The sequence below is a fragment of the Anopheles merus genome, chromosome 3R, assembly GCF_017562075.2.
Source record: "Anopheles merus strain MAF chromosome 3R, AmerM5.1, whole genome shotgun sequence".
NCBI lineage: Eukaryota > Metazoa > Arthropoda > Insecta > Diptera > Culicidae > Anopheles > Anopheles merus.
In genome coordinates, this window is record NC_054084.1 from 35,873,057 (window position 1) to 35,898,428 (window position 25,372).

Below are 25,372 nucleotides of genomic sequence, written 5' to 3' on the forward strand. Positions count from 1 at the left end.
GTCTCCAACGGATCCACATCTTTTGGCGGAGCATCCGAGAGTACGCACTCTCACGTTGGAAAACACTCTCCACGCGTTGGAGCTCTGACTGGAGAGCTCCAAAGGAAGACTCGACTCGAAAAGAGAGAGAGAGAGAGAGCGCGCGTGAGAAATAACTCGCCAATACACTCACGATATCCCCTCCCTGGTCTATTACGCTCTCTCTCTCTCTCTCTCTCACTCTCGCTCTCTTTGCGGTGGGGCTTTGGGGTGGATAAATAACCAAGGCAGTTGGCAGCGTGCTGACTCGTTTTCAGAACCTCACTTGAATCGGTTACAGGCGTATCGTAGCTGCTGGTCGAGCGCGTTTCATTACGCACTCCTCCAAACCTCCGCCACCCTCCCCACCAGAAACGTTGTGCTCTACGCCGTTGTGTGGGTACGTGCTGCTGGAAAGTGGGGTGAAAAAGAGGGAGGGAAGGGCCTCCAGTTACTACTAGGACTTGCAGTGTAATTTGATCATGTGAGGACGTGCGAGAAGTTGAAGCGCATTCGATGGACAATTGATGGAAAATTCCGAGTGCTGTAGTGGGAAAAAAGCCATTAAAGTGCGGATGTGATTTTCCGTGCGAACCAAATTGTTTTCTGATTTTGTAAAACTGTGCTTCAAAATCTCAAAGTGTGTGTGTGTGTATGTGTTAGTGTGGAAAAACTTGTACAAGAAACTTTTCTTTACCGAAGCAAAAGCTAACCAGCAAATAAAAAGTTGGGAATAGAAACGGGAGAGTCTTAAACCGTTAGAGAATGTATATGCGAGAGAGATGTAGATATGATTATGAAAAGAACAATTGTGAAGATGTATAGAGTGTCGAAGTTTTCCATAGATTGCTTTTCAGAAAAGAGTTTAATATTTAATTTCAATCCAAGTGCAATAATTTGCTTAATAATGATGGAACAATTCCTACAGGATTCATCCCACCTGAGAGACTGAACGGAAAATTGAGTGCATACAGACACACACACACACACAAACACACTGTCAAATTGGACGAGGATATAGATTGAGAGAGGGTTGGGTGGTCTAGGGGGGGGGGGGGTCTGTGAAGGGACTAGTATGACACGATAAAGACGTGCGCTCGCGCACATTGCCTTTCGCTCGACGAAAGGTGGTTACATAAAAAAGGCGACTGGTGGACATCCCGGTTTGGGGTGGGGGAGGAGTTGGGTCTACACGAAACAGGTCCTTCCCTTTAAAACGGTTGGAGCAAAGAAGCCGCTAGTTAAATGAATTTACATTACTGAACTGTTTTTGAATATTTTGTACATGAGAATTAAAATAATAACGAATTTTGCTTCATATTTTTTCTCTCTTCCTCCCATTGTCCTGTTCCTCCCTGTGACACCGTGTGCTGTGGATTTTCCCCAACCTGCCATTTCTGCTCCGTCGATCAACGGACACACACGCACGCACGCACGCACGATACGCGCACACAACTCAACTCGCGTGCACACACGCGCGTTTTTGCGTTCCAGTTCGGGGATCAGAGAGAGAGAGTGAGCGAGCGAGCGAGCGAGCGCTGGTGCTGGGAACGAGTTTGCTGCTGTTTGCGAGTGTGTGCATGTGTGTGTGAGCGTTCGCGCGCGTGTTTGTGGATAACCGAAAGCGGAAGCGGAAGCGAGAGAGCGACCGAGCGAGTGAAGTTTGGTGGCGAGCGAGAGAGCGAGAGCGGTGCATCGAGAAAGCAGAAGCAGTAGAGAGAGAGAGAGAGAGGGAGAGGAAAAAACAAGTGCTCGTCGTGTACCTTGTGCGGTGCTCGAAGGATCAAAGATCGATTGCCTGCCTGGCCCAGTAATACGGGCGTGTGTGTGTTGTGTGGCCGTGTGTGAGAGAGTGTGTGTGAGTGTTTGTGAAGAAAAGCTGCGAACCAGCACAGGTGCGATCGTCGCGCGCGCGTTCGACAGGACTGAACGGACCACTGCCAATTCAGAGTCAGCACAGCATTAGACAGAGTCAGCAGCAGCAGCAGCAGCAGCAGCCATGGCCGACAAAAAGGTAGCGGAACAGTACTATGCCCCGCCGCCCAAGCTGGGCAAATGGGAAGGATTTAGGACGTTCCTGTGGAACAGCGAAACCAGCCAATGCCTTGGCCGCACCGGATCGAGCTGGGGTAAGTAAAGAAGGAGAAGGAACTGTAGTGTGACAGTAGTACGTAGTATTAGTAGTGATGGCGGTCGTGACACTTTTCCATTATCCTGTGCGATGAAATAGGGGCGCAGCCATGTTGGATTTTTCTCCGTGTGCTCGCGTGCGCTTTCTCATGGTCCCATTTTCACGAGATTCGGTGGGAGGAGAAGGAGGACGGCACAAGGGCACACTAAGGCACACACTGTGTGGCGATGGTAGCGCCATCAAGTGTCCTTCCGCGTTACTAAACCGTGTGCAGAGAACAGAAGGAAGAATGCGAACACCGTGCGCGCGACAGAGAGAGAGAGAGTGAGAGCCTTTTCTTGTGGCTGTGTGTGTGTACGCGCGTGTGAGTAGCACTGTGATGAGGGATGAGAAAATCTACTACTCCGAGATACTTACCCCTTGAAACGCTCATTGCGGGACACAAATTAGAATTGGGGAGAAAATGGGGACACACGCTCTCTCGCTCTTTCTCTCTCTCTCATACGTTTGAGGATTTTCTCCACTCATCTGTTTTTTCCCCCACTGAATCTCCTTGTGAGTGTATGTCTGTGTGACTGGTTCTCGTCGCTTTTCGCGACGAGTTTGGAAAGCTGGTTACATAAATTTTTACTTTTCCCAACAGCCGTTCCGATTGTACTTTAGCTCTTAACCGCTTGGCGTATTAATCGTGCTATTTTAAAATAATTCAAATCGATGGCAAGCGTGCATCAAGCATTTTGGAAATTGATTTCAGTCAAGGGAAGCCCTAGAGAGTATAAATTATGTACAATTTTGATGTGCAGTTGTACTTTAAGGATGGACAAAAGAAAGAGACATTAAACTAATAGACCAAACCAACACACCCATGAAGCAAATTACACGTTACGTTCGGTTGGGTGTGATGGATTATTCTAGCCTTGAAGTTTCTACATTTTTATTGGAGCTACCTCATTGCTTCCAACACTCTCCCCCCCCACCACCCCCTCCACCGACAAGCAAACAAGGAAATGTATGAATAAAAGGCTTTCGCTGGAGCTTGCAGGATTGCGCTTACGCAATCGTCCAAAGGTGTGCCAAGGTTTGGGAGCGCCTTGAGAGGCTTGCCGTGTCTGCTTTGTGTCTTCACTTGGCTAGTAGCTTGTTTTTATTATTAAAAAAAAATGCACAAAATGATAAAAATTGGCATACAGTACATTGCTTTTTTACATTCAAAACTTCTCAAAACACCAACAACCCAGCAAAATCCTTCAGCATACCACTATACAAAGGTTGTGTATGATTGACGCCGTCTCGTTGCCGTTGCCGTGTATGTTTGTGCACCCTACCACCCTCCCCAATCCCCCCCCCCCCACGGAGTACGAAAGGCAGCGGTTATGTAACGCTGTCTTCACAAACAGTGTTAGCCATCCTGGTGGACTAGCCTGGCTTCACGGTCGTCTGCAGTCTTTGCGGGTGGTTTCCTTTTCTGCCTTCTGGTAAGAATTTAGCTACGGTTGGGATTGTAGCGGGAATATAACAGACAACTGAACAGCAGTAAAGCAAGCACACGCACTGTTTGGCGGTGTAATTTTGCTGCCAAAGCTTAACAATTATCGTAATTTGTATTTCCTCCACGAACCTTCCTGGAGCGTTTCCAATGGCATGGAAATAATATAGTGATGGTTAGGTTGGTGCGGCGGGCACTGGATCATTACATAAGCGAGTTTTCTTCGTCCAGGTAGTAATGGTTGATTCGGGAGGGTGAGCACATTGAAAGGAGATACGTATAATTTGATAAAGCCAGGGCCACGCGTGGATTTGTGGTGTCAACTTTCGGAAGGTTGAAATGGGTTTTTTTTTGTTGTGGGACATGGGACCAATTTAACAGAATTTGGACTATTTTGACAGCCTAATACACCCCACAAAAAGGGAGGCAATACTGTGCACGGGCTCATTAAGCATGTATCATTGCAGCCAGACGGACACACACGCCAAAGTGTAGAAAAAAAGGGAAAAAGAAAAAAAAAGGGAGTTATGTAACACATGTAGTTTATAGCAAACAAAGCAAAAACCCTTTATGAATCGAAATTCTGCTGGCATTGCTGTTTTATTAGCACCATAAAGTAGAGGGGTTTAAAAATTCAAACTTGCAGCAGCAGCAAAAAAAAAAAATTAGTATACAAAATTTCGATCGTTATGACGATGAGATGTGTGTATGAGTAAGCAATTGAAACCATTGGGAGGAAGAAAAAAAAACGTCTCGTACGCTTTGACAATGTCGTGTAAAAAAACGTCAACGGTGATACGCAAAGCCACCCATCCCCTCCCACTTGGAATCGTGTGGGAGGGGGAGGACGGCCTCCTAGTTATGTGCACCGCAAACATATTTGTTATTTAAATTGAAGTGAATTGAATTTCAATGCCTGCCCTCGAGCAGGGAACTGAAACTGTTACACATTGCGGATCGAAGATGGTCTGGTCGTCCTCGCGCTGGAGTGGAGTTGTTTGTTGTCTCGCTCTCTCTCTCTCTCTCTCTCTCTCTTCTCTCTCTCTCTAACTCTCTCTCTCTCTAACTCTCTCTCTCTCTTTCTCTCGCTCGGTGTTGCTGACTGGCGCAACATTGCATTGATGAGACAATTAAGAAGGAGTATGTGTGTGTGTGTGTACTTTGGATCGATTTGTAGATGTAAGAATTGTGACATGAAGTCTGTTTGCTCTAGTAGGACAAGAAGAACCAATTAATGGATCCAAAAATAAAAAAAAGAACAGTTCCGGTGTTATGTAACTAGTACTCCAGAAGTCGGCGTGTTCTTCTGCAAACCGCATTCGCCATAACCTCGAACCCCCGAATCCTATTAAGCGCGCACCGATCAATACGGCCCAACTTGCATCATGCAGGCTCGTTAATCTCTCAGCCCACCTCCACCGGCCGTGGTCACACACACACACACACACACACACACACACACACACACACACACACACACACACACACACACACACCTTTGGCATAGGGATTTTACCGAGGAAGCACCTCACACGGCCAGGAATGTGTATACGTACTTCTAAGCCAAAAAGTCCAAAAACCGCCAAGCAGTGGTGGCAGAGATGAAAAAGGTTACGCGGGCATCAATTGCTAAATTTAATACTTTGGTAAACTTTGGTACCGCCCGTACCCCTGCCCACCTGTCCGGGGCGGGTCCTGCCGTGACACTGCCGTCAGACGGTTTTACGACCTGCCTGCCTGAACCTGTGTGTGTGTGTGTGTGTATGTGTGTGTGTGATTGGTATGCCTGGTGCCGCATTGGGGGCTGTTCGCTCCATAAGAAACACGGGTGTGCGTCCCGTGCGCCTGCGCCCTGCCTATAAATAACCCCACAACAGACTTTTGGGGTGGTAGTGGGTTGGTTTTTTGCTTTTTCCAATAAGCGATATTTACCAACCATCGAACACCCTCGGTTCGCCAGAGCCAGTGTGCGCTGTTCTTGAATCATCTCGTGTAGTTTTCCGCACCCCCGTGTGTCTGTCATTGCGCGTGATGGATGGAATTGTTCTCCGACTTGCGGGACGGAGAATTATTGAGTCTACCCCCAATGGAGTTCGGATTGTGGTAAGCCCCATTGCCATGCCGATCGAACCGGTTTGATTGGGTATTTAGTTCGGCCGTATCATACACCCTGCCACTTGTACCACGTGCTTGCTTTACAGCGTTTACAACCCGCACCCTCCCCCCATCATTACGGGTTGTTGTAGTTTGTTTTCTCCAATTGAATCAATCGGCTCTAGACGGACCAGCGTTGCGATACGCTGTTCCGCAACACTACCCTGACAACGGCACACATACAGCAAAACTGCGCAAAGGAAAGAACGCAAAAACAAACATACCCGAGGTTTGCATGTAAAGTAGGCTCTCGCTTCGAAGGTGAAGTTGGCTCGCGTAACCAGTTTTGCAAGATTCGCAGGTCGCGGTGTCTTGGGCGAAAGTCACCTTTTCGGTTGGGACTTTTTTTATCGCATTTGATCGTACAATCCAGTTATTCGACGAGAAAGAGAGAAAAACTCAGTGTGTTTTTCTTCTTCAATATCTGCACCTCAGGCGATTCTAAATCATCATGCGTCGTTGGATATGACGGCTATACTTGGCGCCTTGAACCCAATACTTGCCCAAATGGACAGTCAACAAAGTTATTAATATATTACGTCGCCCAAAAAACCACATGACACTCTACTGTCTCGTTCTCACTAAGCAACGCGTTTCTTATTCCCCTGTTTGCTTGTCAGCTGTTCCGAATGCTCGAACGTGTTTGATGTTCCTTTCTGCCGCGATCCAGACGGCAAGAGCAGTCGACGGCCGCGCAAACCGCGAAGCGCAACATCGCACACTTGTATAGTGTACGGCTGGTTCAGGTTAGCGTTCGCCACGATCGTTAAACCGTTTTTGTAGGGGGAGCGAGAGTCAGCGATCGCGCAAATGTGGCGATTGCGCTTTGGTGAATGTATGGTTTTCATGTTCTTCGCCAATATTTCTTCCACCAAGACTACGAAACGGAAACAGCGGCTCTCTTCTACGTAGGTGTTTCTGCTTCATCCGGCGGCGTAAGGGCAAAGCCAAAGTTGAGGCACCATGTGTGATGTTGTGCTCAATTTTGCAATGTTTGTTTTACTGAAGTGTCTTCTTACCTCCACAGTTCGGTTGCGAGCGGAGGAACGGAAGCCTTTATGGCTGCTCTTGCCACTTCTTCGCCCACAGACCTTATTCGTTTTGCGCCGATGCTTCTTCACTTCTCGAGTTCTTTCACGTCGTTCGAGAAACAGGATACGCCGCTCTTATCGATCGAGAACTCTTTTCTGCTGACACCGTACACCGGACGCTGTATGTGGAGCGAGGCTAGAAGGCGAAGGAAGGTTTATTTCCTTTCGGATGCTCTAGTACTCAAGTCGTTCTCCCCTTTTTTTCACCCATTTCATGCGCATTATGCGGAACTACGAAGTACGGTTGGTGACGTTGATAATGACGATGATGATGATGATAATGGTTGCAACGTTGATGTTATCGAATGTCGAAGACAGATAGGGAGGTGGGGAGTGGGACCGTATTATCAAGAACACCCGTCTGTTTGCTCAGCCTAACAATACGCCCGCCCTCCGGGTACATGTATTGAGCCATTAGATATGATTTGTTTCCCTTCCATCTTCCCTTCTAATGCAAATAGTTTATCCTACATAGCCAACCGGAACCATTCGAAGCGTTCGATAGGTTGATAAGGTACTAGTGGCGTTGAGAAAAAAAAGCACACAAAACAACTACTGATAAACGCAACTTGGTCGTCGCGATTCCGTCCACCCTCCAACCCCACAACATGGCGTCAATGAATACCATGACCTCATTCGCTACCCCGAAGGTTGTCGCTACTTCACTTTGCGAGCGAAATTTTTATCAGAAACTCATCGTGCTTCTGGTTGTGTATGTGCTGCCAGTTCGGGTTAGGTTCTTCTATGTCCCTCCTTCCCTCAATTCCCCAATAGTTAGCCATAACTTTCGGCTCGGAACGTGACGAACGTTCTCAATGATTGTATGGGAGAAACGGGCTACAGCAGTTTTATGTTCTTGAGTTGTGCAAACAAACACACAAACAACAATGTGTTTGGACGGTCGCTGAGATATTGTAAACATGGCACAGAAAATTGGTTGAATCGCAGAATGGAAAAGAGCGCGCGAGAGAGAGAGAGAGAGAGAGAGAGAGAGAGAGAGAGAGAGAGAGAGAGAGAGAGAGAGATAGAGAGAGAGCGCGAGGGCGTATGTGAGAAGAGTATTGCTTATGTGAGTAATTTATTTGTTTGCTTCATTATCAGCTTTTTTTATTTGTTCACAAAATTGCTGATTTTGTTTTTTTCCAGAACTGGATACAATGATTTTCTGTTGAAGTTGGTTTTTTGTGACAATTTTTGGGACTAGACAAGAAGATTCTATTTCTAGAGCCTATCAAACCTTAGTCTCTCGGCAACAGACGAACCAACATGCTTTATCGATCCATACTCCATGCTCCAAAGGGTGGTATTGCGTTTGCTGGACACTTCACTAGACGCTCCGTGACTTATCGCTCCGACCGCACATGACCGTCCGAGCACCAAATTGGAAATTCATGAGCTCCGGACGATGTGAGAGCCGTCATGCGTCACACTAAGCGCGATGCCTTCTATTGAGCATGTTTCGTGGATCGTTGTTGAAGGTTCGTCGCGTGCTCACTGGGCGATAGACCGTCGTCTCAATTTAACCGTACCGTTGCATATCAGAGCCGTGCCCCAGTCGAGCAGTCAACTCGCACGCACGCAGCACGCAAAAGCAGCTCGGCCACAATTAAGCATTGGCTTGGGTTCAATTAATTCTATGTAGAAACAATCAATAAGCATTAATTTCAATTGATCTCCATGTGATATGGGGTGGGTTGGTGGTCGCTTGTCGGGGCCGCTTTTCAATAATCGATCCAGTTAAGTACGATCGGTACTGGACATTTCACCCCCCCCCCCCACTCCCCCTCCCGCTTTTGCAGCCCTCATCGGCGGCTCACCACGTCATCAATCACGACAGGCGGAAAGTATTGCCGTACATCAAAGGGACTCGTGATCGTCCGTGAAGCATTCGGAATGATTTATGAACTTGGCTCTAGAATATATTTCTCATTTATGGCACTTTTTATTAGATTCGCTGACCAAGAGAAACATTGCTTATTCACGCTACAAAGTATCTGGGTTGAAGAAACAGGTGTTAATGATAGAAATCCCCGTTTGATCAGTCGCTGGGGAAGTTTCACAAAAATACCCCACAATCTTGTGGTATTTTCAGCTGGGAATTCTAGTCTGCCCAAGCAGATCGCTAATCCTCACCTATTTACTCAACGGACGAGAATAATATAAAAATTCCAAATTCCCCATTCAAACACGTGCTGGTGCTGCTGGGGTGCCATTCCGTGACAAGCACGGGCTCTGTTTTTTCCCTCGCAAAGATCACGTCCTAGCGACTGCTGATGCCGATCGCCGTGTGCGATCAGCACGCGTTTGTGCTCAAACTATCACTAGCGCTTATTAGCACAGAGTTGATTTGTGTACTAGTGTGTCTAGTGCTCAGTTCCAACCCTCTCCCCTGTACAGTAGTAAATTTTCGTCGTGCGCTTCGACCTTCTGTGTCTGTGACGAGAGATTCCAGCATTGCAACTGGAATCCGCCGCCAAGCATTCACGGCCACATTACCATTAGGCGACCTTAGCAGTTAACTAACGAGCGAGAGGGCACAGCGTACGTTAAATCGTTAAACAGTCGTCACGAGCGGGCGCCTCCGAGCAGTCGGGCTTGGGTGGTGTTAATTGCTGAATAATGATTGACGGTTATATCTTGTAGATGAAAATTGATATTTTGGGACGGGTTGTGAGCACGGGATGGGCGTTAAAGTGGTGGTAGGTTTGTTGTTGTCGTTAGTTGACTAGTGTATATGAAAAAAAGGCATGGAATTTTCCACACAAGTTATCATGGATCAATGTTAGCCTCATTTTGCTGTAACCGCGTCGCTTCGTTTGCAGGGAACAGCCACTGTTAATAACATTCTGTCCTCAAGGCAGAATCGGGCGCAGTGGCTTATGCACGCAGTTGCTGTTTTTATGTCTCACATTCCCAAGAGCCCTTTCCTTCCTCTCTCTCTCTCTCCCACTGTTAGTCTCGTATCTCAGTTTAGCTCCCCGCGGGGATATTCTATTCACAAACATCGCGACATTCCCGGACGCTGGTTGAATAGGCTGGAAGTGGCAGCGTCATGGTCAGTGTTTTATGCAATAGTGGCAAACAAGCCTGCAGCTGTCAGGCCGTATCGTGCACGTGAGTCTATAGGGGCTAGGTGGTTCGAGCATGCATTTACGCGGCAATGTACGACAGGATAAAGGACATTATACGATATAAATTCAGTCCGTTGGTGGAAGCATCTTGCAAGCATCTCTCATGCTGCTGACGTGTTAACAGTGGCCCCAGTTGGAATTGATTTTCTCACATTTTCTCAAACCCCTACTGATGGGACACGCCGTCGCTGTACAAAGTGCATAATGAATGAATCAGTACAAACCCTTTCACCAGGGGCGAAGTGGTCCGTTCAGATTCAATTACGCACTGTGCAGTCTTTGCGAATAAGACGTAAAACTCTTCGTACAACCGCTTTGCAGAACTTTTTTTTTGCTGGTATGTGTCACCCATAAAATTCGTGACGTAAATGGTGCTAGATAGAATATTATACGTTCCATCTGGCTGTCACATGCAGCCGCGTCTAAGACCAACCCCGTATTAAACACTGTGTAGCCGTGCGAAAGGAAAACTCGGTTATTTATAGAAATTCAGTTCACCAAACTGATGAAACACGGGTTCACACAGCTCAAGGCAGGCAGCAGCCGTGCAGCCGGAGTGAATGCGACCTCGCGTTAAACGTTTCCAAGTCCCTCCATAACGCTCGTATTATATGTTTGCCCCTATGAAGCATTTGCATAGAATAAATATACACATTAGCGTGCGTCATCGGCGGAGCGCAAAGAAATGTCAACACTAATGAAGCCTTCATTAATCATGCAATCGTGCTTGTGTTCTTGTCTATCCTTTCCGCAGCGAAAATCCTCTTCTTCTATGTGTGCTTTTATGCTGCCCTGGTCGGATTCTTTGCCGCGATGCTGGCCGTGTTCTGGCAGACGCTCGACATGCAGATGCCTAAATATCAGCTTGACAGTTCGCTGATTGGATCGAATCCAGGTAAGATCTGAAGGCCCCCCCCCGTCGTCGTCGGGGGCGACCTTGGTGCGATACGGGCTGCCGTAATGGACATGTTTCTGTGTTTCGTCTATTTTCCTACCAAGGTCTGGGCTTTCGACCAACACCGCCAGAGTACCAGAATGTGGAGAGCTCGTTAATCTGGTACAAAGCTTCCGACAATGGAAACGTTGGGATCTGGACCAAACTAATCGATGATTTTCTGGAGCGTAAGTAGTAGCAAATTTAGCTGGCAGCACGAGTGAGAAGAGCCTATTGCATCCGAAGTCTAACGATCATTTTGTTGGCTTTTACAGCTTACACGCTAGAGGAAGACAACCGCGTCGATTGCTCGTTCGACAATCCGCCGCCGGAGGGCAAGGTTTGCAAAGTTCCTATGACTAACTGGTCTCCGTGCGTCAAGGAAAATCAATACAACTTTAAAAAGAAGAGCCCGTGCATATTCTTGAAGCTGAACAAGGTAAGTTGCCTGATGGTGGGAAATGGTACGAAATTGCTGTGAAATTTAACTCTCTCTCCCTCTCTCTCTTTCTGTTTGCTTTGCCGCCCATCAGATCTATAACTGGGTCCCAGATATGTACAATACCTCGACCAACTTGCCGGAGAAAATGCCCGATGATCTGAAGGAGCACATCCGCGGAGAGGAAGCCCGAGGAAACAAGAACGTAAGCCACTGTGTTTTCGACTCTCGGTGGTATATTTCATTCTAAACCCGTTTCTTTTCCAAATCCACCCATACAGACCAACGTGGTTTGGGTCTCCTGCTCCGGTGAAAATCCTGCCGATAATGAGCACATCGGTGCCATTCAGTACATCCCGCGTCGCGGATTCCCTGGATACTTCTTCCCGTACAAGAACGTTGATGGATATCTGCCACCAGTAGTAGCAGTCTACTTCGAAAAACCAAAGAGTAAGTATTGCTCATGTAACGACCCCAAAAAAGGGAAGATATCGTTTGTTGCTTGTTACATTTATTTGAGATAAACTACGATACGAAAGGATTCGTTTCAGTCTTACAGTTGTGCAAGGTAGAAAAACTTCCGAGCCTTATTGAAAGTAGCGCTCGAATCGATTTGTTTGAAGTCACGCTTTGAATTAATGTATGCCAACCATTCCGGAGGAGTCCGGGTAGTTTGTTGCGGTTTAAAGTTGAAAAACACGCTGGGAAACGTGATTGCAGAACCATAATCGCTCTTCGTTGTTATCAATGTGTTCAGTGCAGTGACGGGAGGATCGTATTTTGTTGTAGTCGTAACGGAACGAGCCGTGGTTGAGGAAAATGGGGTAATGGTGGGGAAGAGAGTCACTGTGGGTCTGGTGGAAAATGTGGATGGTTGGGAAGGAGATGGTGAAGATGGCATTGAATTTGTGGTTTGAGTGCTCATAGTAGAGGAAGATAATGTTGTTGTTTGTGCTACCGATGTAGTAGGAGCTGTAGTTGGCATCGTGGAGGTTGAAGATACAGTGGTTGTTGGATTAGATGAAGATGTCCTGACTGTAGGAAGAGTGAACTGACTTGTTGTTCGTGGAGTCACAGGCGTTGTTACTGATGATGAGGAAGTTGTTGAGCTGCTAGTTGATATCGATATCGACACTGTTGAAGAACTGGTTGTAGAGCTAGTCATGTCAGATGTAGAGAATGATGTCGAAGGCGAGTGAACTTCAGTAGAAAATGATGTTGGCAAAGTAAAGGACTCGGTAGAAGAACTAGTAATATCTGATGTTGTCGATGAAGAAGTGGTAGATTCAGTTGTAGAGCTGGTAGTAGATTCGATGGCAGAACTAGTAGAATCTAAAGTCGTCGATGAAGCAGTTGTAAATTCAGTTGTAGAGCTGGTATCGGCAGGAGTTGTAGTTGACTCAGTTGTAGAACTGGTGGTAAAATCAGTTGTAGAACTGGGGGTAGCAGGAGTCGTCGAAGATGCAGTGAAAGATTCAGTAGTAGAGCTAGTAGTAGCAGGAGTTGTTGAAGCAAGTGTGGTGGATTCACTTGTAGAGCTCGTTGCAGGAGTCGTCGATGAAGCGGTAGTAGAAACACTTGTAGAGCTGGTAGTAGAAGGAGTCTTCGATGAAGCAGTGCTAGACTCGGTTGTAGACGATGTAGGTAATGTTGTTGGATTAGATGGAGATGTTCTGATTGTAGGAAGAGTGAACCGACTTGTTGTTCGAGGAGTCACAGGCGTTGTTACTGATGATGAGGAAGTTGTTGAACTGCTAGTTGATATCGATATCGACACTGTTGAAGAACTGGTTGTAGAGCTAGTGGTCCCAGATGTTGTAGGTAATGAGGTCGAAAACTCGGTCGACGAAGATGTTGAAGACGAAGTTGTTTCGGTAGAAAATGATGTCGGGAGTGTAAAGGACTCAGTCGAAGAAGTTAAAGAATCTGAAGTCGTCGATGATGTGGTGGTAGTCTCTGTTGTAAGAACAGGAGTCGTCGGCAAAACAGTGGTAGACTCAGATGTCGAGCTGGTTGCAGCGGGATTCGTGGAGGAAGTGGTGGTAGACTCAGTTATAGAGTTGGTGGTTAGAGGAGTCGTCGATGAAGCGATGGTAGATTCAGTTGTAGAGCTGGTGGTTACAGGAGTCGTCGATGAAGCAGTGGTCGACTCAGTTGTAGAGCTGGTAATAGCAGGACTCGTCGATGAAGCGGTGGTAGACTCCGTTGTAGAGCTGGTAATAGCAGGACTCGTCGATGAAGCGGTGGTAGACTCAGTTGTAGAGCTGGTGGTTACAGGAGTTGTTGGTGAAGTAGGAGCCGTCGGAGAGGTACGAGTCGTTGGAGAAGAAGGAGTCGTTGGCGATGTAGGAGTCATTGGTGAGGTAGGAGTCATCATTGAAGTAAAAGTCGTCGATGAAGCGATGGTAGACTCAGTTGTAGAGCTGGTGGTTGCAGGAGTCGTCGATGAAGCTGTAGTAGACTCAGTTGTAGAGCTGGTGGTAGACTCAGTTGTAGAGCTGGTGGTTGCAGGAGTCGTCGATGAAGCTGTAGTAGATTCCGTTGTAGAGCTGGTTATAGCAGGACTCGTCGATGAAGCGGTAGTAGACTCAGTTGTAGAGCTGGTGGTAGACTCAGTTATAGAGCTGGTGGTTACAGGAGTCGTCGATGAAGCATTGGTAGACTCAGTTGTAGAGCTGGTGGTTACAGGAGTCGTCGATGAAGCGGTGGTAGACTCAGTTGTAGAGCTGGTGGTTACAGGAGTTGTTGGTGAAGTAGGAGCCGTCGGAGAGGTACGAGTCGTTGGAGAAGAAGGAGTCGTTGGCGATGTAGGAGTAATAGGTGAGGTAGGAGTCATGATTGAAGTAAAAGTCGTCGATGAAGCGGTGTTAGACTCAGTTGTAGAGCTGGTGGTTGCAGGAGTCGTCGATGAATCGATGGTAGATTCAGTTGTAGAGCTGATGGTTACAGGAGTCGTCGATGAAGCGGTGGTAGACTCAGTTGTAGAGCTGGTAATAGCAGGAGTCGTCGATGAAGCGGTGGTAGACTCAGTTGTAGAGCTGGTGGTTACAGGAGTCGTCGATGAAGCATTGGTAGACTCAGTTGTAGAGCTGGTGGTTACAGGAGTCGTCGATGAAGCGGTGGTAGACTCAGTTGTAGAGCTGGTGGTTACAGGAGTCGTCGAGAAAGCGGTAGTAGACTCAATTGTAGAGCTGGTGGTTATAGGAGTCGTCGATGAAACAGTGGTAGACTCAGTTGTAGAGCTGGTTATAGCAGGACTCATCGATGAAGCAGTGGTAGACTCAGTTGTAGAGCTGGTGGTTACAGGAGTTGTTGGTGAAGTAGGAGCCGTCGGAGAGGTACGAGTCGTTGGAGAAGAAGGAGTCGTTGGCGATGTAGGAGTCATTGGTGAGGTAGGAGTCATGATTGAAGTAAAAGTCGTCGATGAAGCGATGGTAGACTCAGTTGTAGAGCTGGTGGTTGCAGGAGTCGTCGATGAAGCTGTAGTAGATTCCGTTGTAGAGCTGGTTATAGCAGGACTCGTCGATGAAGCGGTAGTAGACTCAGTTGTAGAGCTGGTGGTAGACTCAGTTATAGAGCTGGTGGTTACAGGAGTCGTCGATGAAGCAGTGGTAGACTCAGTTGTAGAGCTGGTGGTTACAGGAGTTGTTGGTGAAGTAGGAGCCGTCGGAGAGGTACGAGTCGTTGGAGAAGAAGGAGTCGTTGGCGATATAGGAGTCATTGGTGAGGTAGGAGTCATGATTGAAGTAAAAGTCGTCGATGAAGCGGTGTTAGACTCAGTTGTAGAGCTGGTGGTTACAGGAGTCGTCGATGGAGCAGTGGTAGACTCAATTGTAGAGCTGGTGGTTACAGGAGTCGTCGATGAAGCAGTGGTAGACTCAGTTGTAGAGCTGGTTATAGCAGGACTCATCGATGAAGCAGTGGTAGACTCAGTTGTAGAGCTGGTGGTTACAGGAGTTGTTGGTGAAGTAGGAGCCGTCGGAGAGGTACGAGTCGTTGGAGAAGAAGGAGTCGTTGGCGATATAGGAGTCATTGGTGAGGTAGGAGTCATGATTGAAGTAAAAGTCGTCGATGAAGCATTGGTAGACTCAGTTGTAGAGCTGGTGGTTACAGGAGTCGTCGATGAAGCGGTGGTAGACTCAGTTGTAGAGCTGGTGGTTACAGGAGTTGTTGGTGAAGTAGGAGCCGTCGGAGAGGTACGAGTCGTTGGAGAAGAAGGAGTCGTTGGCGATGTAGGAGTAATAGGTGAGGTAGGAGTCATGATTGAAGTAAAAGTCGTCGATGAAGCGGTGTTAGACTCAGTTGTAGAGCTGGTGGTTGCAGGAGTCGTCGATGAAGCGATGGTAGATTCAGTTGTAGAGCTGATGGTTACAGGAGTCGTCGATGAAGCAGTGGTAGACTCAGTTGTAGAGCTGGTGGTTACAGGAGTCGTCGATGGAGCAGTGGTAGACTCAGTTGTAGAGCTGGTTATAGCAGGACTCATCGATGAAGCAGTGGTAGACTCAGTTGTAGAGCTGGTGGTTACAGGAGTTGTTGGTGAAGTAGGAGCCGTCGGAGAGGTACGAGTCGTTGGAGAAGAAGGAGTTGTTGGCGATGTAGGAATCATTGGTGAGGTAGGAGTCATGATTGAAGTAAAAGTCGTCGATGAAGCAGTGGTAGACTCAGTTGTAGAGCTGGTGGTTACAGGAGTCGTCGAGAAAGCGGTAGTAGACTCAATTGTAGAGCTGGTGGTTACAGGAGTCGTCGATGAAACAGTGGTAAACTCAGTTGTAGAGCTGGTTATAGCAGGACTCATCGATGAAGCAGTGGTAGACTCAGTTGTAGAGCTGGTGGTTACAGGAGTCGTCGATGGAGCAGTGGTAGACTCAGTTGTAGAGCTGGTTATAGCAGGACTCATCGATGAAGCAGTGGTAGACTCAGTTGTAGAGCTGGTGGTTACAGGAGTTGTTGGTGAAGTAGGAGCCGTCGGAGAGGTACGAGTCGTTGGAGAAGAAGGAGTTGTTGGCGATGTAGGAATCATTGGAGAGGTAGGAGTCATGATTGAAGTAAAAGTCGTCGATGAAGCAGTGGTAGACTCAGTTGTAGAGCTGGTGGTTACAGGAGTCGTCGAGAAAGCGGTAGTAGACTCAATTGTAGAGCTGGTGGTTACAGGAGTCGTCGATGAAACAGTGGTAAACTCAGTTGTAGAGCTGGTTATAGCAGGACTCATCGATGAAGCAGTGGTCGACTCAGTTGTAGAGCTGGTGGTTACAGGAGTTGTCGATGAAGCGGTGGTAGACTCCGTTGTAGAGCTGGTAATAGCAGGACTCGTCGATGAAGCGGTGGTAGACTCAGTTGTAGAGCTGGTGGTTACAGGAGTTGTTGGAGAAGTAGGAGCCGTCGGAGAGGTACGAGTCGTTGGAGAAGAAGGAGTCGTTGGTGATGTAGGAATCATTGGTGAGGTAGGAGTCATCATTGAAGTAAAAGTCGTCGATGAAGCGGTGGTAGATTCAGTTGTAGAGCTGGTGGTCACAGGAGTCGTCGATGAAGCAGTGGTAGACTCCGTTGTAGAGCTGGTAATAGCTGGACTCGTCGATGAAGCGGTAGTAGACTCAGTTGTAGAGCTGGTGGTTACAGGAGTTGTTGGTGAAGTAGGAGCCGTCGGAGAGGTACGAGTCGTTGGAGAAGAAGGAGTCGTTGGCGATGTAGGAGTCATAGGTGAGGTAGGAGTCATGATTGAAGTAAAAGTCGTCGATGAAGCGGTGTTAGACTCAGTTGTAGAGCTGGTGGTTATAGGAGTCGTCGATGAAGCGATGGTAGATTCAGTTGTAGAGCTGGTGGTTACAGGAGTCGTCGATGAAGCGGTGGTAGACTCCGTTGTAGAGCTGGTGGTTACAGGAGTCGTCGATGAAGCAGTGGTAGACTCCGTTGTAGAGCTGGTGGTTACAGGAGTCGTCGATGAAGCGGTGGTAGACTCAGTTGTAGAGCTGGTGGTTACAGGAGTCGTCGATGAAGCAGTGGTACAATCAATTGTAGAGCTGGTTGTAGGAGGAGTCGTGGATAATAATGTAGTTAAAGTGCTGCTAGACGCGGTACTCGAAGAGGATGAACTAGAAGCATTCGTCGTTGTCGTTGATGTGATTGAGTTTGTAGACATCATAGTTGTGCTCGTTGAGGAAAACGTTGTCGTCGGCATGGTTACCGTTGTTAAGGGAGGCAAGCATTTAATTACAACTTCCACATTGCTTCCTATGATAAAGGCTCGTTTAAGATCCTTCACTTCGATGGTCACGTACAAATGGCCAATGCCACCACGCACAACCCGTACAGCCAGCTCAGTATTGTATCGATGTGGTGGCGCTTCCACACGTATATACTGTATAAGGTGTGGAAGAGGCTGAAATTAACATAAGGACCGAAAACAGTGATTTTTTGTTCAATTCACTTTCACACAACCTAGGTGTATACCAAACTATCACTCACATTATCGAACGTAAACACGAGCGGGTTGCGCAAACCTTTCAGAATGCGTTTTTTGTAACAAATTTCCAACTGCACATCGGGCGTCCCGAACGTCACCACATTAGCAGAAGCACAAACACAATACACGGACAGCAGAAGAGCTGTAGAGCAAAGATGCAATTGCATGATGATCACACTCGCCTTGACCGTAACCGACTGACGGGCAAACGACCTCGAGCACGATTATATCAGCGGTTCCGAAATACAGCGAAATTTTAGAACCCGAAACCGGTTTCGTACGAAAGTTGCATCTGCAACGGGAATTGCATTCCAGGCCGGAAGGAAAGTAAGCCGAGCCTTTATTTTTGGACCTTTTTGCAACTGATCCCGCTATGCAACCGGTGGGGAAAGGATGTCAATGAAACCGGTTTTTTTGAATTTTTGGTCACCAAACCGGTTGCCACGGGTGCCGAAAACGGCCTTTTACTTTTTAGGATAAGGCTGGAAGAGTTCAAGGTTTACGATTTGTTTATGATAAGCAGCAGGTTAATGCACTTTCTGAAGGGGAGAGTTGAAAACAAAAAAAATGAAATGAATGGGGAGGATGAAATGTATTTGAAGTACGGAAATTTAGGTGAACGATAACTAATCGTTTTTTTCATGGTTTTTATTTACTTTCAGCTGGCGTGCTGATCAACATCGAATGCAAAGCCTGGGCCCGCAACATCATGTACGATCGGGCTGAGCGAAGAGGGTCCGTTCACTTCGAGCTGATGATCGATTAAATCGGTGGCTCGTACGCACCACTTTAAAGCAGCGAACCCGGGGCCATCCCGGCTCCATTTCGCACATTTCGCCAGGCGCACGTGTTATCATCGTTTTTTGTAGGAAGGAGACGAGCGGGCAAAGGAAGAGAGCAAGCTGCACCGAAGTCCGATCGGTCGGTGGCAGCAGCAGCAACAGAAGCAGCAGTGTAGTAAGGGCAGCAGGCACAAAAGCAGGCCTAGAAGTATCGAATGAGTTTACGCTAGCGTTAGGACAACCGCAGAACAAGCAGCCAGAAGCAGCAACAGCAACAGCAGCAAAATGTAGTGCGCAAAAACATTTGTTGATCGGAGATCGGAGATCGTCGACGTTGAAATATTGAGTCAAACAAAACAAACCAAACAAAAAGCAAGCATACACACGAGAATCCCAACTACGAGAACGTGCGAAAACATCCATTAAAATCAACGCGTTATGAGAAACGGGGAGGGAGTCAACATATGCGCGCGCGAAATCAAGGGCATATATTAAAAAAAACAACCAAAAAACCACATTGTAGTAGGCGACGATGCGTGCGTGCGTGCGTGTGGCGTAATCGTTTTTGGATCATTTGGGCTAGGCATTTTATACTTTTCACCTGTAACTTCAGCTACTATCGGTTGGTGAAGATTGTTGTATGATTTTGTTATTGCAATAGTATACATAATACCCACGTTAAAGCAAAAAAAGAAAGAAAGAAAGAAAAGAAAATGAAAACAAACTAATAATAATAATAATAAAAAAACAAGTAAAAGATTTAAGACCATCGTAATAACTGTAGGTAAGTTGTACAGCTAATTGCAGAAGAAGAAGAAGCAAAGGGGGAGAAGAAACAAAAATTAAACAAAACCCAGAGGCATTCCGCTCTCTGCTTCAGTAAGTCAGTAAGTAAAAAAAAGGGAGCCAGCAAAGCAAGAACGAACAAAACAAGAATTCGAGGGAGAAAAACCATTAAAAAAACGACAACAACAAACCAACAAAACAAATAAGAAACCGGCGACACCGATATTCACGCGGTTTATTAGTAAGGCGAGAGCGAATGTGTTCTATTTAGGTGCAGCATGCTAGAATTATAGTTGACACAACACAACACAACTTTCCGTAATATAACTCCACCTTACACACACCCACTCTTAAGCAGCATAGCAGCATGATCTCTCGCAGTAAAAGAAGATAACAAAAAAAGAAGAATGGAACATCGTACTAGACGAAAGTAGCCAGCAGCAGTAAAACATGCATCAACATGAGGGTGACACTACCGAATACGCATGATATAACCGGTCATTTGGGGGCAGTCATCATAGGCCGGGCAGCATAGTCAGCATAAAGGTCCCTTTGGCCCCACGCCGGTCGCTGTTGGGGGAAACCCCAGCATTCACTGTCGATTCGCTTCTCGAGCTCTCCTTACTCTCCCCCCCGGAAAATATAGTCTGCAAATTGTAGATCTAGTTGAAGTATTTGCGTCAAAGCGTCGCCGTACATCAGCAAAGCAAACAAACAAAAAAGGCAAGGCCAGCATTCAACCATTGGAGCAATGTAGTTTGTATCACATGCTAAACTTTCTTCTCGTGCCGTACACTTACACACATACACACCCACACACCCACACAAACACATTCACAGATACACTCAACACAAGATAAATGCATAACGAGGCTGGCCGGAAAGGGTTGAAAGGGGAAAAGAAGTTTTCGCATCACCCTGTACGATGTACTAGGCAGCAGCTGATGAAATATGAAATAAAGGAAAAAGCCGAAAAATACACTCACAACAACAACAAAAAACACCGAACGAAGAAGTATGATTTCCTTTACATTTGATGGCAGATGGCGTTTGTGCGGTACTGTCAAAGTCTAGTAGCTGCGTTTGCGCGAACAAGGACAGCGTAGTGTGGTAGTAAGTAGCCTAAACGAGAAGTGTCGTTGATTAGTGTCAGTGTGCATCAGTGTGCACCAGTCACGCATTGCTTTGCTACGTTGGACATGAAAGACATGGTCGCTAAGCATTTTGCTTCTGCTCAAATGGGCCACTGGTGGCAACAAACCACCGCAAATGGTAATCTTGCCAGTTTTGCTAGTGCATCATGTGTGTAGCGCTACTGAGGTGGGAAATGAGTCTATTTAGTACACCGAACGAACGTGACTAAACAACACGAAGGGCCTCTTTCTATTCTTATCACTCACTGCCCACTGAATAAGTTAAAACAAAACAAAAAATTGCAGAGAAAAAAATAATAGCGTGGAACAAAAAAGATAGAAAAATACAATGAATCGAAAAACCGATCTGAAGCATGTGGAAAACGAAAGCAAACACATGCAGAAACGAAAATGACACGGAAAGCATGTCAAACACAACACACAATGCTCGAGAAGCGCGAGATATTAGCAAACAGAAATAACATAACGAACAATGTTAAAGAAATAAAAGTAAATAACTATAGTCGACAGTAAAACCAAACGAGCCAATGTCTTCAGTGAATTTATTGTTGCAAATGCGTATAACAACACAACACAAAAAAGAATGAATTCAAACCACACTGATACAGAACAAAAGTTGAAAACAGAAGTTGTTAAAAGAGCTGAACGCTCAAATTGAAGTTGAAAACATTCTATCAACTGTTGAAACGTTGCCATTGGAAACTAAACATCGTTGACAGGTGTTTATCTTCACTGATTGAATCGCGCGCCTACTGCTAGACGAATTTAAATGATTCTTGCACTTTGCTAGAGAGGCCAAGCCCTGCTCCCGAGGGAAAGGAAGACAGTAGAATACGCATAACGAAAACACAAATGTCCTGCACACCATTGCTGTTCAAACCTTGATCTTGATAATCTTAACCTAACCCATACTGTGTAAACACCGTGTCTCGTAGCTTGCAGCCACGCGCAGATATAAGTGTGAGCATGTGTTTTTTCGCATTGTTTGTCAAGCTTAAGCTGCATCCAGCATGCATCCGGCTAGGATTATCATTTTTTTCACAATAATAATAAACAAAAACTTTTACAAAAGGGAAGGAAACGGAACACCCGAAACGTTGTGTTGGTTGATTGATTTTGTGTGATGTGATTCCTTCTGTGGTGGAATTTTGAAATACACGATAAATATTGTACAGTGGTGTGTCATTTAAACTACAATCAACATGTGAACTTTGTTGCTAATTGAAAACAAATTTATTGGTAATGGAAGAGATGGTGCAAGGATAAGTGTTACCATCTAATTGGAAAAAAACCTGGAAAAGATCTTGAAAACGTTGGGGAAGATTTGAACTTGGGGCCAGTCGCTCATGATAGTTCAAAACGTAGTACAACGCAAAATATCGAAAAGCACCTTAATAAGATCAGGCAAACCACACATACAGACATTCAAAACCGGCATGCAGCAGACGTTAAGCAAGTGTCGTACAATAGAACGTATATACTTTTGCGTGGAGCTTCGGGCATCTGTAGAAGCACAAGCATGATATTAAATTTACGAGTTATAAGTATTTTTTAAACAATAACAAATTATAAAGAAATCGATCGTGGGTATAAGGAACACGCGCACAACACATACACACACACACACCTATACACAGCTACAATCCCCGTTGCAAGGATTGCTTTCACGCGAAAAGCTCCTTGCGCGTGCGTGTTGGTGTACGGATGCGTTGCGTTTTTGTTTTTGCTGACGATAGAAGCCCTTTTGGTTAGGTAGTTTATTATGAGCGGCATCCTCCCCCAAGGACGGTCTGGTGGGACAGCTCGAAAGCTGCACCGGACATCCGGCAGGCTGTCAGCTTGACAAATTATTTATTTAGGATAGCGTTTATCTCGTGTCTTTGTTAAGTTTTTCGGTGACATTCAATGGCCACCTTGTGTTTTCGCTCGTCGTCGTCGTCGTTGTCGTCATCGTGTTCGTCGTCATCGTTGTCGTCGGTCGTTCGTGTTGGTACGCGCGGCACGCTGCACGCATAAGCGCATATATAGAGGTATTACATGTTTTCACTGCGTGTGGTAAATAGGGATTGCCCCCCCCCCCCAATGTTACTTTTGTGTTTTGTGCATTTCGCACCTTTACTAACGCAAATCGGGTGCAATGCGAGCGACGCGTACGTATCCTTTTGTAGCTGCATCCGCATTTTGTTCAGCACTCTAGTAGCAGCAACCCACTGGAAGCGATGTTTTGTTGCGATATACAAAACGCGTGGGAAGAAAAGCTCGCAAAAGAAAATAAATGAAGAGAAAGGAGAAGAAAGGCGTTAGAGAAAGAGAGGGAGAGAGAGAGAAAAAACAAAGAAACAAAAAAACCCTAAACAGAATATAGCGCTAAATTTTAATTAAAATTAACGTTACAAATGGTAAAAGAAGAAATAAAGAAAACCAACCCATACGAAATGGTGGGAGGGAATAGAAATCTCTAACTTAGTGACAGAGATGCTGAAAATCTATTGTTAGTCGAGAATATTTACTAGGATACCGATGAGTTAATGGCATAAGTAAATCACAAAACAACACATACACATACACACACACCTATACACAACGACACATTAGACACGCGTACATCCCCAAATACACAGATGATAATGAATAAAACCTTTCTAGTTATAAAACAAAACAAGCAGAGAAAGCCATGTCGTTGAATAATAAAAGTAAAAGTAATACACACAAAAATGGAGCAGAACAAAACATCAAAGGAATAGAAAACAGCTGAGCAAATGAAGTCGCGTACACAGCATAACGAAACACCTTTCTTTGTGTTGCAATACTTCACAACGCAAGCACACGCCTGAACCGTGTGGCGCTTTTCACCTAACATCACCCCATAATCAACACACAAACGGCATGCATAAGGCATGCGAACACATACAACAGAAAACTTAGTTGAAATACCTGTCGCAGGGTAGTGTCGCTTTTCGAAGTCTGTTTAAAAAAAAGAAAAAGAAAACCAAACACACAAACAAACACACATAAACAGATCACGCAATACAAGCAAGATTTGCAGCAAGAGAATAAAAAAAAAGAAGAGAGCAAACAAACATCCAATACCACATTACTTAATACTATAAACTATAAAACAAAAGAAGCCCAATAAAATTGCAACAAACAAACAAACAAACAAATGATAAAACCAACGTTAGAAAAATTCGAGTAACAAATGAAACAAAAAGAAAAAAAACAAAAACAGAAAACAAATAAATGAGAAGAAAACAATTCGAACGCTTTAAGCGGGTGGCGTTTGTACTGCAGCTTTCAGTTTCTTTCACACTCCGGAACAGGAGCCGGAAAAGGGGAAAAATGGAGAGGTAAAAAAAAGTAAAAGAATAAACGGACAGAGTAAAAGATTAGAAAGAAAAAGAAAATAAAACTAATACAACCTGCTACTCGAGTCGAAGACTTGAATTGAAGATCTATTTAAGACAGACCACCCACCACATTAATAACACAAGAAGTAATCGAATTCGAGGGCGAAAGCAAAAAGGAACGAAAGTAAACCTTAAACAAAAAAGAAACAAGCATAAACAATTGAGAGAACAAAGTAAACATTTTTTTTTCTGTTAGAACACGCAACACGCGAGAGATCTAGCGATTGAATGATTGGAAATGAGGACGAGGAAAGTGGGGCATGGAATGACCGAGTGGATGGTTCAGAATTGAGAAAGCTTTGCGAGAGAGAAGAGAGAGAGAGAGAGCGAGAGAGTAAATGGCGGATGGAGGGGAGAGAGAGAGAAAGGGAGGAGAGAGAGCGAGCGATAGAACGAAGTGGGAAGGATGGATGAAGGAACAGAAGAGAGAGAGAGAGAGAGAGAGAGAGAGAGAGAGAGAGAGAGAGAGAGAGGGAAAGAGAGAGAGAGAGATATAGAGAGAGAGAAAGAGAGAGAGAGGGAATGAGAAAGAGAGAGAAGGAAAATCACATCACGGTATGGTGTAGAGTGCACGGCGAGGATAGAATCGGAAAATGGAATGTAAAGCTATTAAATCTTTTTAATAAACCAATTATTGAAATAAAGAAGAAAAGTCGGTAGCGACAAACATCTCTGGATTCTGTACGGTTGAGTTGGAGCAAGCGGGAGGGCCAATTGGGTGCAATTTTCAATTCTATTTGGCTGTCATCCGAAAAAGAGAACCATAATTTCGATGAATTGCATATAAGACTTTACAATGTAGGTGTTTTTTTTACTAATAAATGTATATTGTTTATTAAATTTTTTAATTAAACCGATCTGATAACATTTTACTACGCCTTTCTACCGTTGTGGAGTACTTACTCTTATCTATCATCGTTACCGCCTTGTTAATGTCTTAAACATCTCGTATAACAAGACTGTATCCTGGGTTGTACCGGTTCTCCCAATACACAAACCATACCTCTGTAGTTTAGCTTTTTTATGGTATGCAGCATCCCATAACACAACCATAATGTTTTATAGCATCGAAAAACGCTCGCCGATGCTTCATGCGGTGAAGGAATCAATGTACATTTCATACAAATTAATTTGTATTTGATTGCTCCACCTAACTACAGTCGGATCGTCAGGATGATGTCTATTTTAGATGAAGTTTTCGATAGTTAACCCCTTACTAGTTGAGTCGTATAGTCAACCAACGACATTTTGAGGATGACTTTTTTATAGACACTTTGTGCCTCATTTGTCTTGTGTTAGAGAATGTTTGTCAAGGAAGTCTTACATATAGTCGTTGTACTGTATGTTTACACAGTTGTTTAAGCTTATATTATCACAGTTATAAAACATAATTTTACAA

General features: G+C 45.4%; 2 protein-coding genes across 4 annotated transcripts; both read left to right on the plus strand.

Annotated features, from left to right (window-relative positions):
- The first annotated feature begins 1,549 nt into the window (after nt 1–1,549).
- LOC121598099 (sodium/potassium-transporting ATPase subunit beta-2-like) lies at nt 1,550–21,046 on the plus strand. The gene is made up of 7 exons (XM_041924664.1): nt 1,550–2,147; nt 10,766–10,906; nt 11,011–11,133; nt 11,221–11,384; nt 11,479–11,589; nt 11,666–11,834; nt 18,507–21,046. The coding sequence occupies exons 1-7, from the start codon at nt 2,018–2,020 to the stop codon at nt 18,608–18,610; spliced, it is 942 nt and encodes a 313-aa protein (XP_041780598.1). The 5' UTR covers nt 1,550–2,017; the 3' UTR covers nt 18,611–21,046.
- Nucleotides 12,487–18,522, plus strand: LOC121598097. Of its 3 annotated transcripts, none has more exons than XM_041924662.1 (2): nt 12,487–15,175; nt 15,800–18,522. In XM_041924662.1, the coding sequence occupies exons 1-2, from the start codon at nt 12,698–12,700 to the stop codon at nt 17,762–17,764; spliced, it is 4,443 nt and encodes a 1,480-aa protein (XP_041780596.1). In that variant the 5' UTR covers nt 12,487–12,697; the 3' UTR covers nt 17,765–18,522. The 3 variants fall into 3 exon arrangements, with proteins under 3 accessions (XP_041780596.1, XP_041780595.1, XP_041780597.1); XM_041924661.1 differs by having other exon boundaries at nt 12,487–14,659; nt 14,996–18,522; XM_041924663.1 differs by having other exon boundaries at nt 12,487–14,092; nt 14,996–18,522.
- Nucleotides 21,047–25,372: the final 4,326 nt, after the last annotated feature.

Coding starts and splice junctions, on each gene's coding strand:
- LOC121598099 (XM_041924664.1), top strand. CDS start 2,018: ATGGCCGACAAAAAGGTAGCGGAACAGTACTATGCCCCGCCGCCCAAG. Junction 2,148..10,765: donor CCGCACCGGATCGAGCTGGG/GTAAGTAAAGAA, acceptor TCCTTTCCGCAG/CGAAAATCCTCTTCTTCTAT. Junction 11,385..11,478: donor TATTCTTGAAGCTGAACAAG/GTAAGTTGCCTG, acceptor GCCGCCCATCAG/ATCTATAACTGGGTCCCAGA.
- LOC121598097 (XM_041924661.1), top strand. CDS start 12,698: ATGGCAGAACTAGTAGAATCTAAAGTCGTCGATGAAGCAGTTGTAAAT. Junction 14,660..14,995: donor GACTCATCGATGAAGCAGTG/GTAGACTCAGTT, acceptor GATGAAGCAGTG/GTAGACTCAGTTGTAGAGCT.